This window comes from Oncorhynchus masou, chromosome 6 (genome assembly GCF_036934945.1).
Source record: "Oncorhynchus masou masou isolate Uvic2021 chromosome 6, UVic_Omas_1.1, whole genome shotgun sequence".
Classification (NCBI taxonomy): domain Eukaryota; kingdom Metazoa; phylum Chordata; class Actinopteri; order Salmoniformes; family Salmonidae; genus Oncorhynchus; species Oncorhynchus masou.
Window position 1 is genome coordinate 58990139 of NC_088217.1, and position 14754 is coordinate 59004892.

General features: G+C 43.6%; 1 protein-coding gene across 1 annotated transcript in view; it reads right to left on the bottom strand.

Annotated features, from left to right (window-relative positions):
- Window positions 1-14754, bottom strand: part of fer1l4 (fer-1 like family member 4) — a 113288-nt gene that overhangs the window by 58958 nt on the left and 39576 nt on the right. The window contains exons 16-22 of the mRNA XM_064969262.1: window positions 14508-14611; window positions 14243-14351; window positions 13745-13937; window positions 13496-13616; window positions 13282-13382; window positions 11475-11562; window positions 11058-11174 (exon numbers count right to left, since the gene is read on the bottom strand). Of these exons, the coding sequence (XP_064825334.1) occupies window positions 11058-11174; window positions 11475-11562; window positions 13282-13382; window positions 13496-13616; window positions 13745-13937; window positions 14243-14351; window positions 14508-14611 (833 nt within the window). The remainder of the gene's footprint in view (window positions 1-11057; window positions 11175-11474; window positions 11563-13281; window positions 13383-13495; window positions 13617-13744; window positions 13938-14242; window positions 14352-14507; window positions 14612-14754) is intronic.

Sequence of the window (14754 nt, forward strand, 5' to 3'; positions counted from 1 at the left end):
CCCCTCCCAAAAGACAGAATTAGTAGATAACAGGCCCTCTTTCTGGGACACCCACACAAACAGGACCAAGCCTGGCCTGCTGAAAGAGTGACGGACTCCATCCAAGCTGGAGGGGTGCTCTTATTTTATCTATCAACATAGACAAGGCTCTAACTATATCTCACATCTCAAAATAGTGTTAGGTCCCTCACTTCCAAGGCAGTCACAGTCAATAAACTAATCACTGATCGTAACCTTGATGTGATTGGCCTGACTGAAACATGGATCAAGCCTAATTGATTTACTGTGTTAAATGAGGTCTCTCCTCATTATAAATAGCATGAGCACGTCATCAGAGCGTGACGTATGTTTGTTGTTGAACGTTGTCAAACGCCAAAACTGAAACCTGTCTTACGCTGAAACCTGAAGTAAAGACCTTGGTTTAAAAGCTGACAGTTTTTTTATATACTATACTATTTTATTTTGAATCCTGCAGCTCTGTTGGGATAAATTGCTGTGAGCGCTGCTATCTGTCCCGGGATCCTGCCAGATTCGGTATAGGGGAGAGACGTGAAAGCCCAGCTATCCTAGCTGGCTCGGCGGACTCAAATGGAGGCTGCTATTGAACGTTTCCAGCATTGCAGGAGCTGTGTTTTCTTTGCTTTGTTTTGGGACAATGTGGACCACATTGACTTTCAATGTAGCAACTGCTTGCTTGCGGAGGACTACAGGAGCAAAGTAGCTACTCTTAGCAAGCAAGTAGAAAACCTACATAAGCTACTGGGGAACCCACGCCCACCTACTTTTTTTTCCTTCCACCTCAGTAGCCGGACGCTGCTCTGGTCTGGTGGAAGTTTCGCAGCCGTGTCAGCTCTCCACAGCCGACGAGCCAGTACTAGGCAGAGTTCCATCCCGAAGGGGTCTCCCCCTTCCTTGAAGAACAGAGCTGATCTCGACCCAACCAACCAGCCATGGAGGTACGTCACACGCCGTGGAAGTCGAAGAAGGCGTGCTCTGGCAACGGGGTTCTCCATGGAGATGTTGACACAGACCAGAAACAGCTTTGCCGCGCTGGATCCAGAGGTTCCTTGGTGGCTTCCCAATCAAGATCGGATCTGGAGGTACCTGCGTCTTCGTCCTGGGTTCTGTCTCCCTCTCCGGTGGCTTCTACCTCGGGTTCAGATTCTCGGAGCTCCCAGCCTCACCAGACCGTGAGGCTGCCTGAGAGAGACAAGCCCATTCAACATCACCAGCTGTCATCGTAGGCAGCACTATGGTGAGAAATATCTCGGTCCCCAAAGCAAAAACCCTGTGCTACCCAGGAGCATAAGTACAGGACATAACAAGGCTGCTTCCGACTGTTCTACCATAGATGCCCGGGAGCTGACACTGTTGTAGTCCATGTGGGGTCAAACGACATCAGGAGGGCTATTTCAAAACATTTGACAATGGATTTTGTCACTTGATTGAGTCTGTAATACCATCATGTTTCAAGCAGACCACCATCGTCCCAGTGCCCAAGAACATAAAGGCAACCTGCCTAAATGACTACAGACCTATAGCACTTATGTCCATAGCCATGAAGTGCTTTGAAAGGTTGGGAATGGCTCACATCAACACCATTATCCCAGAAACCCTAGACCCACTTCAATTTGCATACCGCACAAACAGATTTACAGATGATGCAATCGCTATTCACACTGCCCTTAACCACCTGGACAAAAGGAACACTTATGTGAGAATGCTATTCATTGACTACAGCTCAGCGTTCAACACCATAGTACCCTCAAAGCTCATCACTAAGCTAAGGATCCTGGGACTAAACACCTCCCTCTGCAACTGGATCCTGGACTTCCTGACGGGCCGCCCCTGGTGGTGAGGGTAGGTAGCAACACATCTGCCACGCTGATCCTCAACACTGTAGCTCCCTAGGGTTGCGTGCTCCCTGTTCACCCACGACTGCATGGCCAGGCACGACTCCAACACCATCATTAAGTTTTCAGACAACACAAAACTGGTAGGCCTGATCACCGACAACGTTGAGACAGCCTATAGGGAGGAGGTCAGAGACCTGGCCGGGTGGTGCCAGAATAACAACCTATCCCTCAACGTAACCAAGACAAAGGAGATGATTGTGGACTACAGGAAAAGGAGGACCAAGAACACCCCCATTCTCATCGACGGGGCTGTAGTGGAGCAGGTTGAGAGCTTCAAGTTCCTTGGTGTCCACATCACCAATAAACTATCATCGTCCAAACACACCAAGACGGTCGTGAAGAGGGCACGACAAAGCTTATTCCACCTCAGGATACTAAAAAGATTTGAAATGGGTCCTGAGATCTTCAAAAGGTTCTACAGCTGCAACATCGAGAGCATTCTGACTGGTTGCATCACTGCCTGGTACAGCAATTGCTCGGCCTCTGATCGCAAGGCACCGAGCCCGTACGGGAGTTGTAGCACTACACCAGACGGTGTCAGAGGAAGGCCCTAAAAATTATCAAAGATCCCAGCGACCACTTCATAGACTGTTCTCTCTAATACCACATGGCAAGCGGTACCGGAGTGCCAAGTCTAGGACAAAAAGGCTTCTCAACAGTTTTTGCCCGAAGCCATAAGACTCCTAAACAGGAAATTGCCACCCGGGTGACGCAGTGGTCTAAGGGCATCGCCCCACGACCGGGAGGTCCGTGAGGCGTTGCACAATTGGCCTAGCGTCGTCCGGGTTAGGGAGGGTTTGGCCGGTAGGGATATCCTTGTCTCATCGCTCACTAGCAACTCCTGTGGCGGGCTGGGTGCAGTGCACGCTAACCAGGTCGCCAGGTGCACGGTGTTTCCTCCAACACATTGGTGCGGCTGGCTTCCGGGTTGGATGCATGCTGTGTTAAGGAGCAGTGCGGCTTGGTTGGGTTGTGTTTCGGAGGACACATGGCTTTTGACCTTCGTCTCTCCCGAGCCCGTACGGGAATTGTAGCGATGAGACAAGATAGTAACTTCTAACAATTGGATACCACGAAAAAAAGAAAAAAAAATCCTGAACAGGTAATCAAATGGCTACCATTGGCTACACAATTTGCATTGTGTGCCCCACCCAACTGCTACTCCTACCCAACTACTGTTTATCATATATGCATAGTCACTTTAACTATACATTCATGTACATACTACTTCAATTGGGCCGACCATCCACTGCTTCCGCACACTGGCTAACCGGGCTATCTGCATTGTGTCCCACCACCCGCCAACCCCCCTTTTATGCTACTGTTCATCATATATGCATAGTCACTTTAACCATTTCACTTTAACTACATACTACCTCAATCAGCCTGACAACCAGTGTCTGTATGAAGCCTCGCTACTTTTATAGCCTCGCTACTGTATATAGCCTGTCTTTTTACTGTTGTTTTATTTCTTTACTTACCTATTGTTCACCTAATACCTTTTTTGCACTATTGGTTAGAGCCTGTAAGTAAGCATTTCACTGTAAATCACTGTTGACTAAATAAACGTTGATTTGATTTAAAGAACTGATTTTAGCATTAATAGTCTCCAAATTATATATTTTTTTAAATGTATTTTAATGCAAATGGTCCAGTACCATCGTTGGGGCACGGGTGTGAAAGATTCAGCAGGCTGCTGACATTACACATCTGGCAAAAAGACTACTGTAGCTCTGCTGGAGTCACTTTAATTGATTCATTTTGTATGCATTTTGAAGGAGGTAAACCGGATTATTGAAGGAAGCGCGCCAGCTAAACTTTGGGGATATTTTTGGGGATATAAAGAAAGACTTTATCGAACAAGAGGACCATTTGTGATGTAGCTGGGACCTTTTGGAGTGCCAACAGAAGAAGATCTTCAAAGGTAAGGCATTTATTTTATCGCTATTACTGACTTTCGTGCCTGGATGATTGGAAAATGTTTTTAATGCTTTTGTGTGCTGGATGCTGTCCTCAGATAATCACATGGTGTGCTTTCGCCGTAAAGCCTTTTTGAAATCTGACACAATGGCTGGATTAACAAGAAGTTACACTTTTTTCTGATGTATTTTCATGAATGTTAAATATTACTATTTCTGTCATTTGAATTTCGCACTCTGCAATTTCACCAGATGTTATCGAGGTGGGTCGTCTAGCCCAAAGTGGTTTTTAACATATGTAGTCTAAGAAACAAGGTCCATGAAGTCAATAATTTGCTTGTAACAGATGACATTCATATTCTGACTATCTCTGAAACTTACTTACAGTAGATAATACCTTTGATGATACAGTGGTAGCAATACATGGTTAAAACATCTACCGAAAAGACAGAAATGCTAACTGAGGCGGTGTTGCTGTCTATATTCAGAACCACATTCCTGTAAAGCTTAGAGACGATCTAATGTTAAATATTGTTGAAGTAATATGGCCACAGGTTCATCTGCCTCACCTAAAGCCCAGTCTTGTGGGAAGCTGCTATAGACCACCAAGTGCTAACAGTCAGTATCTGGATAATATCTTGACAATCTGGACCCTCTATTTCTGAAACTATCCGCCGCCATTGTCGCAACCCCTATTACCAGCCTGTTCAACCTCTCTTTCATATCGTCTGAGATCCCCAAGGATTGGAAAGCTGCAGCAGTCATCCCCCTCTTCAAAGGGGGAGACACCCTGGACCCAAACTGTTACAGACCTATATCCATCCTGCCCTGCCTATCTAAGGTCTTCGAAAGCCAAGTCAACAAACAGGTCACTGACCATCCCGAATCCCACCGTACCTTCTCCGCTGTGAAATCTGGTTTCCGAGCCGGTCACGGGTGGACCTCAGCCACACTCAAGGTACTAAACGACATCATAACCGCCATCGATAAAAGACAGTACTGTGCAGCCGTCTTCATCGACCTTGCCAAGGCTTTCGACTCTGTCAATCACCATATTCTTATCGGCAGACTCAGTAGCCTCGGTGTTTCGGATGACTGCCTTGCCTGGTTCACCAATTACTTTGCAGACAGAGTTCAGTGTTTCAAATCGGAGGGCATGCTGTCCGGTCCTCTGGCAGTCTCTATGGGGGTGCCACAGGGTTCAATTCTCGGGCCGACTCTTTTCTCTGTATATATCAATGATGTTGCTCTTGCTGCGGGCAATTCCCTGATCCACCTCTACGCAGACGACACCATTCTATACACTTCCGGCCCGTCCTTGGACACTGTGCTATCTAACCTCCAAACGAGCTTCAATGCCATACACTCCTTCCGTGGCCTCCAACTGCTCTTAAACGCTAGTAAAACCAAATGCATGCTTTTCAACCGATCGCTGCCTGCACCCGCATGCCCGACGAGCATCACCACCCTGGATGGTTCCGACCTTGAATATGTGGACACCTATAAGTACCTAGGTGTCTGGCTAGACTGTAAACTCTCCTTCCAGACTCATATCAAACATCTCCAATCGAAAATCAAATCAAGAGTCGGCTTTCTATTCCGCAACAAAGCCTCCTTCACTCACGCCGCCAAACTTACCCTAGTAAAACTGACTATCCTCCCGATCCTCGACTTCGGCAATGTCATCTACAAAATTGCCTCCAACAGTCTACTCAGCAAACTGGATGCAGTTTATCACAGTGCCATCCGTTTTGTCACTAAAGCACCTTATACCACCCACCACTGCGACTTGTATGCTCTAGTCGGCTGGCCCTCGCTACATATTCGTCGCCAGACCCACTGGCTCCAGGTCATCTACAAGTCCATGCTAGGTAAAGCTCCGCCTTATCTCAGTTCACTGGTCACGATGGCAACACCCATCCGTAGCACGTGCTCCAGCAGGTGTATCTCACTGATCATCCCTAAAGCCAACACCTCATTTGGCCGCCTTTCATTCCAGTACTCTGCTGCCTGTGACTGGAACGAATTGCAAAAATCCCTGAAGTTGGAGACTTTTATCTCCCTCTCCAACTTCAAACATGTGCTATCTGAGCAGCTAACCGATCGCTGCAGCTGTACATAGTCTATTGGTAAATAGCACACCCATTTTCACCTACCTCATCCCCATACTGTTTTTATTTATTTACTTTTCTGCTCTTTTGCACACCAATATCTCTACCTGTACATGACCATCTGATCATTTATCACTCCAGTGCTAATCTGCAAAATTGTAATTATTCGCCTACCTCCTCATGCCTTTTGCACACAATATATATAGACTCCCCTTTTTTGTACTGTGTTATTGACTTGTTAATTGTTTACTCCATGTGTAACTCTGTGTTGTCTGTTCACACTGATAAGCTTTATCTTGGCCAGGTCGCAGTTGCAAATGAGAACTTGTTCTCAACTAGCCTACCTGGTTAAATAAAGGTGAAATAAAATTTAAAAAAATAAATATGTGTGAAATGCTTGATATGTGATATCAACAGAGAAGTATATTTTATGGGTGCTTTAAATAGACTGGCTATCATCAAGATGCCCACTCAGGAAAATATTTCAAGCTGTATCAAGTGCCTGCAACCTGGATCAAGTTGTCAGTCACCCTACCAGGGTATTTACAAACTCCACAGGAATGAAATCAACATGTATTGATCACATCTTTACTAATGCTGCAGATATTTGCTTAAAAGCAGTATCCAGACACATAGAATGTAGTGATCACAATATAGTAGCCATATCTAGGAAAACCAAAGAGACGAAGGCTGGGCCTAGTGTATAAGAGGATTTATTCAATAAGTTTTGCAGTGATTTGTATGTTGTTGTGTGTAATGAGGAGCAACCAGACACTGCACTTGACACATTTATGAAAATAATTATTCCAGTTACTAATAAGCACACACCCATTAAGAAAATTACTGCAAAACGGTTAAATGCCCTTGGATTGATGAGGACTTGAAAAATGGTATGGTTGAGAGCGATGAGGCAAAAGCTATGACAATTAGGTCTGGCAGCCCAACTGATTGGCAAACATACTACAAATTAAGAAATCATGTGACTAAACTAAATAAAAATAAACTACAGTGTGAAACAAAGATAAAGTATATAAAGAATGATAGTAAAAAAGTAAAAAAGCTTTAAATGAAACTTTAGGAAAAAAAGGCCAACTCGGCTGCTTCATTCATTGAATCAGATGGCTCATTCATCACAAAGCCTACATGCTATTACAAACAAATTACTTTTTCATTGGCAAGATAAGCAAACGTATGGATGACATGCCAGTAACAAACGCTGACACTACACATCCAAGTATATCTGACCAAATTATGAAAGACAAGAATTGTACTTTTGAATTCTGTAAAGTCAGTCTGGAAGAGGTGAAAAAAATATTGTTGGCTATCAAAATTGACAAGCCACCGTGGTCTGACCATTTAGATAGAAAATTGCCGAGGATAATAGCAGACGATATTGCCACATCTTCAATTTAAGCATGTGCCGCAGGCCTGGAGAGAAGCGAAAGTCATTCCGCTACCCAAGAATAGTAAAGCCCCCTTTACTGGCTCAAATAGCCGACCAATCAGCCTGTTACCAACCCTTAGTAAGTTCTGGAAAAATTGTGTTTAATCAGATACAATGCAATTTCACAGTAAACAAATTGACAACCGAATTTTAGCATGCTTATAGGGAAGTACACTCAACAAGCACAGCACTTACAAAAAATGGGTGATGATAGGCTGAGAGAAATTGATTATAAAAAGATTGTGTGGTCTTGTTCGACTTCAGTGCGGCCTTTGACATTATCGATCAGAGTCTGCTGCTGGCAAAACTTGTGTTATGGCTTTACAACCCCTGCTATATTGTGGATAAAGAGTTACTTGTCTAACAGAACACTGAGGGTGTTCTTTAATGTAAACCTATCAAATATAATCCAGTTAGAATCAGGAATTCCCAAGGGTAGCTGTTTAGGCCCCTTGCTTTTTTCAATTTTTACTAACGACATGCCACTGACTTTGAATAAAGCCAGAGTGTCTTTGTATGCGGATGACTCCACACTATACACGTCAGCTACTACAGCAACACTCAACAAAGAGCAGCTTTTAGTTTCAGAGTGGGTGTCAAGGAATAAGTTAGCCCTAAATATTTCTATAACTAAAAGCATTGTATTTGGAACAAAACACTCACTAAACCCTAAATATTGCAATAAATCATGTGGAAATCGAGCAGGTTGACATGACTAAACTGCTTGGAGTAACCCTAGATTGTAAACTGTCATGGTCAAAACATATTGATGCAGTAATAGCTAAGATGGGGAAAGTCTGTCTGTAATAAAGCGATGCTCTGCCTTCTTAACAACACTATCAACAAGGCAGGTCCTACAGGCCCTAGTTTCGTTGCACCTTGACTACTGTGCAGTCGTGTGGTGAGGTGCCACAAAAAAGGACTTAGGAAAATTGCAATTGGCGCGGCTGGCCCTTGGATGTACATAGAGAGCTAATATTAATAATATGCATGTCCATCTCTCCTGGCTGAAAGTGGAGGAGAGATTGACTTCATCACTACTTATTTTGAAAGAAGTATTGACATGTTGAATGCACCCAGCTGTCCATATAAACTACTGTCACACAGCTCGGACACCCATGTGTACACCACAAGACATGCCACAAGAGGTCTCTTCAGTCCCCAAGTCCAGAACAGACTATGGGAGGCACACAGTACTACATAGAGCCATGACTACATGGAACTCTATTCCACATCAAGTAACTGACGCAAGCAGTAAAATTAGATTTAGAAAACATTAAAAAAAACACCTTTTGGAACAGTGGGGACTGTGAAGAATCACAAACACTGGCACACACACACACACACACACACACACACACACACACACACACACACACACACACACACACACACACACACACACACACACACACACACACACACACACACACACACACACACACACACACACACACACACACACACACACACACACACACAAACAAACACACAAACACACTTAGTACTGTAGATATGTGATGGTAGTAGTGGAGTTGGGGCCTGAGGGCACACATTGTGTTGTGAAATCCGTGTATGTATTGTAATGTTTTAAAATTGTATAAAGTGCCCTCATTTTGCTGGACCTCAGGAAGAGTAGCTGCTGCCTTTACGAGAAAAAACAATGACTGCATTTTTGTCTTTTGAGTTTCTAGTCATGGAATCTATGCAGCCTACTAGGCCATATACAGCATTCCTCACTGAGTTCCCTGAATTCCTTTTGGACTTCGTAGACATGGCAGATCATTTGGAGGACTTCAATATTCACATGAAAATGTCCACAGACCCACTCCAAAAAGCTATTGGAGCCATCATCATCGGACAAAACCCACTGTCTCCAAACCTACGCATTGCCACATTCAAACCCTGGATCTAGTGTTGTCCCATGGAATAAATAACGTGGATCTAAATGACCGGTAGTGTAAATCCAAAATTATGTGGAGTGATTTAAAGCTTGCCGCCATTGGACTCTGGAAAATGGGAAACACGTTCTCTGAAGTGATGAATCACGCTTCACCATCTGGCAGTCCGACTGACGAATCTGGGTTTGGCGGATGCCAGGAGAACGCTACCTGCCCAAATTCATAGAGCCAACTATAAAGTTTGGTGGAATAGGAATAATGGTCTGGGTCTGTTTTTCATGGTTTGGGCTAGGCCCCTTAGTTCCAGTGAAGGGAAATCACTACAGCATACAATGACATTCTAGATGAGTCTGTGCTTCCAACTTTGTGGGAATAGTTTGGGGAAGGCCCTTCTCTGTTTCAGAATGACAATGCCCCTGTGCAAGCAAGGTCCATACCGAAATTGTTTGTTGAAATCTGTGTGGAAGAACTTGACTGGCCTGCAGAGAGGCCTGACCTCAACTCCATCGAACACCTTTGGGATGAATTGGTACACCGACTGTGAGCTAGGTCTAATCGCCGAACATCAGTGCCCGACCTCACTAACATTCTTGTGGCTGAATGGCAGCAAGTCCCCGCAGCACTGTTCCAACATCTAGTGGAAAGCCATCCCTGAAGAGTGAAGACAATTATAGCAGCAAACGGGGCACCAACTCTTTATTAATACCCATGATTTTGGAATGAGATGTTCGACGAGCAGGTGTCTACATACCTTTGGCCATGTAGTGTCTCTCTTCGATTTGGTCCTGCCATACATACCGACACGTAAACTATGATCACAAGACACATGCCTCTTTATTGTCCCTAGAATTTCTAAGCAAACAGCTGGAGGCAGGACTTTCTCCTGTAGAACTACATTTTTATGGAATGGTCTACCTATCCAGGTGAGATACGCAGACTCGGTCTCGACCTTTAAGTCTTTACCGAAGACTTATCACTTCAGTAGGTCCTATGATTGAGTGTAGCCTGGTACAGGGGCGCGAAGGTGAATGGCAAATGACGAACCACCCTTGCTGTCTCTGCCTGGCCATCTCCCCTCTCCACTGGGATTTTCTGCCTCTGAACCTATTAAGGGGACTGAGTCACTGGCTTACTAGTGCTCTTCCATGCCGTCCCTAGGAGGGATACATCACGCCAGGTTTTCTTCACTATACTCTACTTGAGTGGGTTGAGTCACTGATGTGATCTTCCTGTCCGGTTTTGTGCCCCCTTGGGCTAGTGTGGTGGAGGAGATCTTCGTGGGCTATACTCAGTGTTGTCTCAGGGAAGTAAGTTGGTGGTCTGTTGATATCCTTTTAGTGGTGTGGAGGATGTGCTTTGTCAAAGTGGGTGGGGTTATATCCTGTCTGGATGGCCCTATCAGGGGGGTATCGTCAAACTCAGTGTCCACAGACCCCCCTGTGTCTCAGCCTCCAGTATATATGCTGCAATAGTCTATGTGCCGGTGGGCTAGTGTCAGTCTGTCCTATTTGGTGAAATTGTCCTCTGCCTTATCTGGTGTCCTGTGTGAACTTAAGTATGCTCCAAATTCTCCCATTTCTCTCTCTGTCTCTCCCCTCCCAGATGACCTGAGCATTAGGATCATGCCTCAGGACTATCTGGCCTAATTACTCCTGGCTGTCTTTTTTTGTGGCATCTGCTGATGTAAAAAGGGCTTTATAAATACATTTGTTTGAATTCGATTGAAAGACCAATCCCACCCCTGCAAAGTCCTCGCTTTGACTCACTTCTTTCGTCAGGAGTTGTAGCCTCTTTAGGATCCTCTTGGCGTCTGTCAGTCTTTCCTTCACTGTACGTCTGGTCACCTTCCGCCTCACTCGCAGAGACTGCTTGGCTAGGACAATCTGGGGAAAGAGATATGTATATATTTACATAAAAGAAAAGATAAAACAGTACATCATGTAACATTATTACACCACTACATATCTACAATACAAAATGTATAATACCACCCTACAACAATACTACAATGTATGTGTGTGTAGAGTGTGTATGCATGTGTCTGTACCTGTGTGTGTCTCTTCATAGATACCATATCACAGGATAGAAACATAGTATCAATATAATCAGTGAGAATTGTGTTTGTAATGTGGATTGAGATAATAACGGATGAGATTAGTGACTCATGTTTAAGCCTCACTCACAATGTTCTTCTTGATAAACTCCTTGCGGAATTTGTCCAGGTTGTTGCGCTTCGCTGGTGTCTTCCTATCTGAGTTGGAGTTGTACTGCCTTCAGGGCAGGGAGAAACACGGTCATTTTTATTATTAAATTGTTTTATTTATTTAACCCTTATTTTACCAGGTAAGCTGACTGAGAACACATTCTCATATAAAGCAACGACCTGGGGAATAGTTACAGGGGAGACGAGAGGGGATGAATGTGCCAATTGACAGCTGGGTATGATTGATAATGTCAACTAGGTTGTTGTGGTCAGAGAGACGTCGTAAATTCCTGAGGATCTCGTCATGGACACACAGTATAGAGAGAGTAGATTTTCGTGTAGAACAAAGGAATTCCTTCCACCTCACAGAACTTGAGGTATGAACAAATTTTAATTTTTTTTAAGTATAAAAGATCGGTTAAGAATCCAGCTACGAACTGGTCTGTTTGAAACAACTTGGGGAAGCTCATTGGAGATGGTGTGGCATTATTACCATAACGCTGTTCATATAATAGCCTCAGATATGAGGTTTAGATCTAATTGTTGTATAAGATGAATGAGTGAGTATGATACTGTTTGTAAAATGGTGTAATGTGATTTTGGACTGTTTAATGAAGGAAAAAGGGGATTGGAGATCAGAGGACGCCCCTGAGATTAAATCAGAGGACTGCCCCTGAGCCCAGTTAGGGTCAGGCGTCCTGGGACAGCCCTTTTCTGCCTTCTGAATAAAACCCCCACTCGGGTTTTCGATCAGCAGACCGAGCTTACCTCAATTACGAGATGGCTAAAGGTTGCAGACCATGCTTTTCTCCATCAGGAGGAGACAAAGGTTGCAGACCATTGCTGAATCTTTTAACCATACCATGTGGTTAAACTCTTAGACTATCGATAACGACAGAATAAGAACAAGTCTTTGATATTAATTAATAGTCTGCAGCTAGGAATTCGGTATCATTGAACGCGAAGAACGACAACCACCGAAACATCCATTCTATAACAAATGAATGTCACTCTGAACTATCCGCTCTAACCACAACCCGAGAGAGAGGGGGAGAGAGACAGACAATTCTACAAAAGAAACAAACTTTTCACCAGCGATCAAGACGACACACTGAGCGTAAATATATATATTGATTGCAATTGTTCCCGAATGAGTGAGCGTTCATGTGCAAAGGATTAGCATTTCAATTGTTATAATTATCACTCTGTAGTGACTTCTTAGTCGACCCCCACTTCTCCTTTTGTCTAACAAGCCGCCATGCCGGTTTAGCCCACTAGGGCACATTCTTCTATCATTTCATGTAACCATGTTTACTGTTTGCTTATGCATTTCTGTGAATTACTTAGTTAGTAATACATAAATGATTTAAGACAATTGATGTATGGATGACTCATAGTGAAGACTGGGTTCGTGCAGATAACCAACAATTTACAATGTTTGGAATGAGACTAACTTGAGGTAAAGTAAATCATTAATTAATTCGAAGACTAATTGATCAGATAAAATATCTGAAAAGTTATTTTAGGAAATGATAACTTTGTAATCTGAATATTTTTCCTTGTTGCCCCGACTTAGTTAATTACATTTACATGATTAATCAGTTGATCGCGTAATACTAATTACAGAGAATCTTCGATGAAAACTATGTCTTCAGTTTAATGATAGTAAAGACACGACAATAAACATTTAAAAGCATCATGGTAACCTACTGTAAGCAATTGACTAAAAGGCTACAGGTTGTCCACTTGATGTTTCCAAATGCTGAGATGGTATTGTAGCAACTCACTTGCAACTCGTGACAAACTCCAAAAGCACCTCCCCTAAGCGCTCCTTGGCATTGCTCCTTGGTCTCTTTAGAAGTTTCTCCACCTCATCAATGCCATATTCCTAATGAAGAGGGAACAGCCCTCAACATCAGTATCTTTGCGGCTTCCAGGGAACCAATGGAGATCAGGTCACAAGCTAAGCACAGGTTACAGTATTTAGATCTGAGCACTTACCAGCCTATCAGCCATCTTGTGCAGCCAGTTGACATTGTGGTAACGGAAGCAGTGGTCCTCAAAATGGGTCCACAGAAACATACAAGGCTTCTCATATGCCATTGGGACACAGCTAAATGATCTGTAAATGTAAAAAATAAAAATAAAAGATTTACACTGCCCTGGTATCTATCTGGAAGATTGGCTGGGGTGCATCCATTGTTAGTTTGTCTGTTGATAATTTATCAGATGAATAAGACTTTGAGTTACCTGTCATACTCAGTAAACTGTGGTCTTCTTGGAGCAGTGATAGAACTGTCCTGTGACCCAGGGATTGGAATATCCTCCCTCTCCAGTTCATCTTCTGATGATTCCAACAGAGACTGTCTCTCACTGCTTAAATCCTCTCTACTCTGACTCTTCTTTGGATTCACTACCACCTCTGCTGCCTTACCGTAGTTCCCTGTTCACATCCAAAAATACACAACACAGAATATATCTCAGTGAAAAGACCTTGACAAAATCCATGTTTGATAGAAAAACAATTATGGGCACTGTTACATCCACCTTGAAGTGTTGCAATACAGGTTAACTCTTACCTGTATTGCAACACTTCAAGGTGGATGTAATTGCACCACCAGGGGCAGATTTCAGTAATGTATTTCATTACATAGGTTATAGTTAGATGATTCCTAATTAACTTGGCACTAATCCCAGCAATGTCTAGTTTCTTATCTTGAAAAAGTGGGCAAAATGTCACAGTATTACCAATGGACAACTCAAAGGTCACTGGCTTGCTTCCAATGATGGGATCAATCATGGTCACTTCAAAGAGGGATGCGAATAGCAAAAATTCATCCTTTTCTCCAAAGAAATTCTGTAAGACAAAATAAGACAAGTTGTAAAAAGAACACAAGAAGAGGGGTCTTAAATACTCAAACTTAAACAATCAGGCAGTAATAATGCAGCAAATGGTATGTCAGCGTGGGTTTATTATCGTGTTAGGTTTCTGGGGGATGTAGGCGATGCTGACCTCAGGCAAGGGATGAATCTCCTCCACCTCCACAGTCACAGCCCCGGGTACCTCTGTACCTGCTTCCTCAGACTCCTCTGTAGGCCCACTAGGGCCTGGTGCTGCTACACATCACACCAACAACAACAAATCACCAAAGCTCACAGAACAACCTATCCCTTCCTATACTTAGCCTTTAACTGATGGCACTGCACTATACCATAAAACAACATTGCACAGATCAACTAACAACATACTACACTGCAAT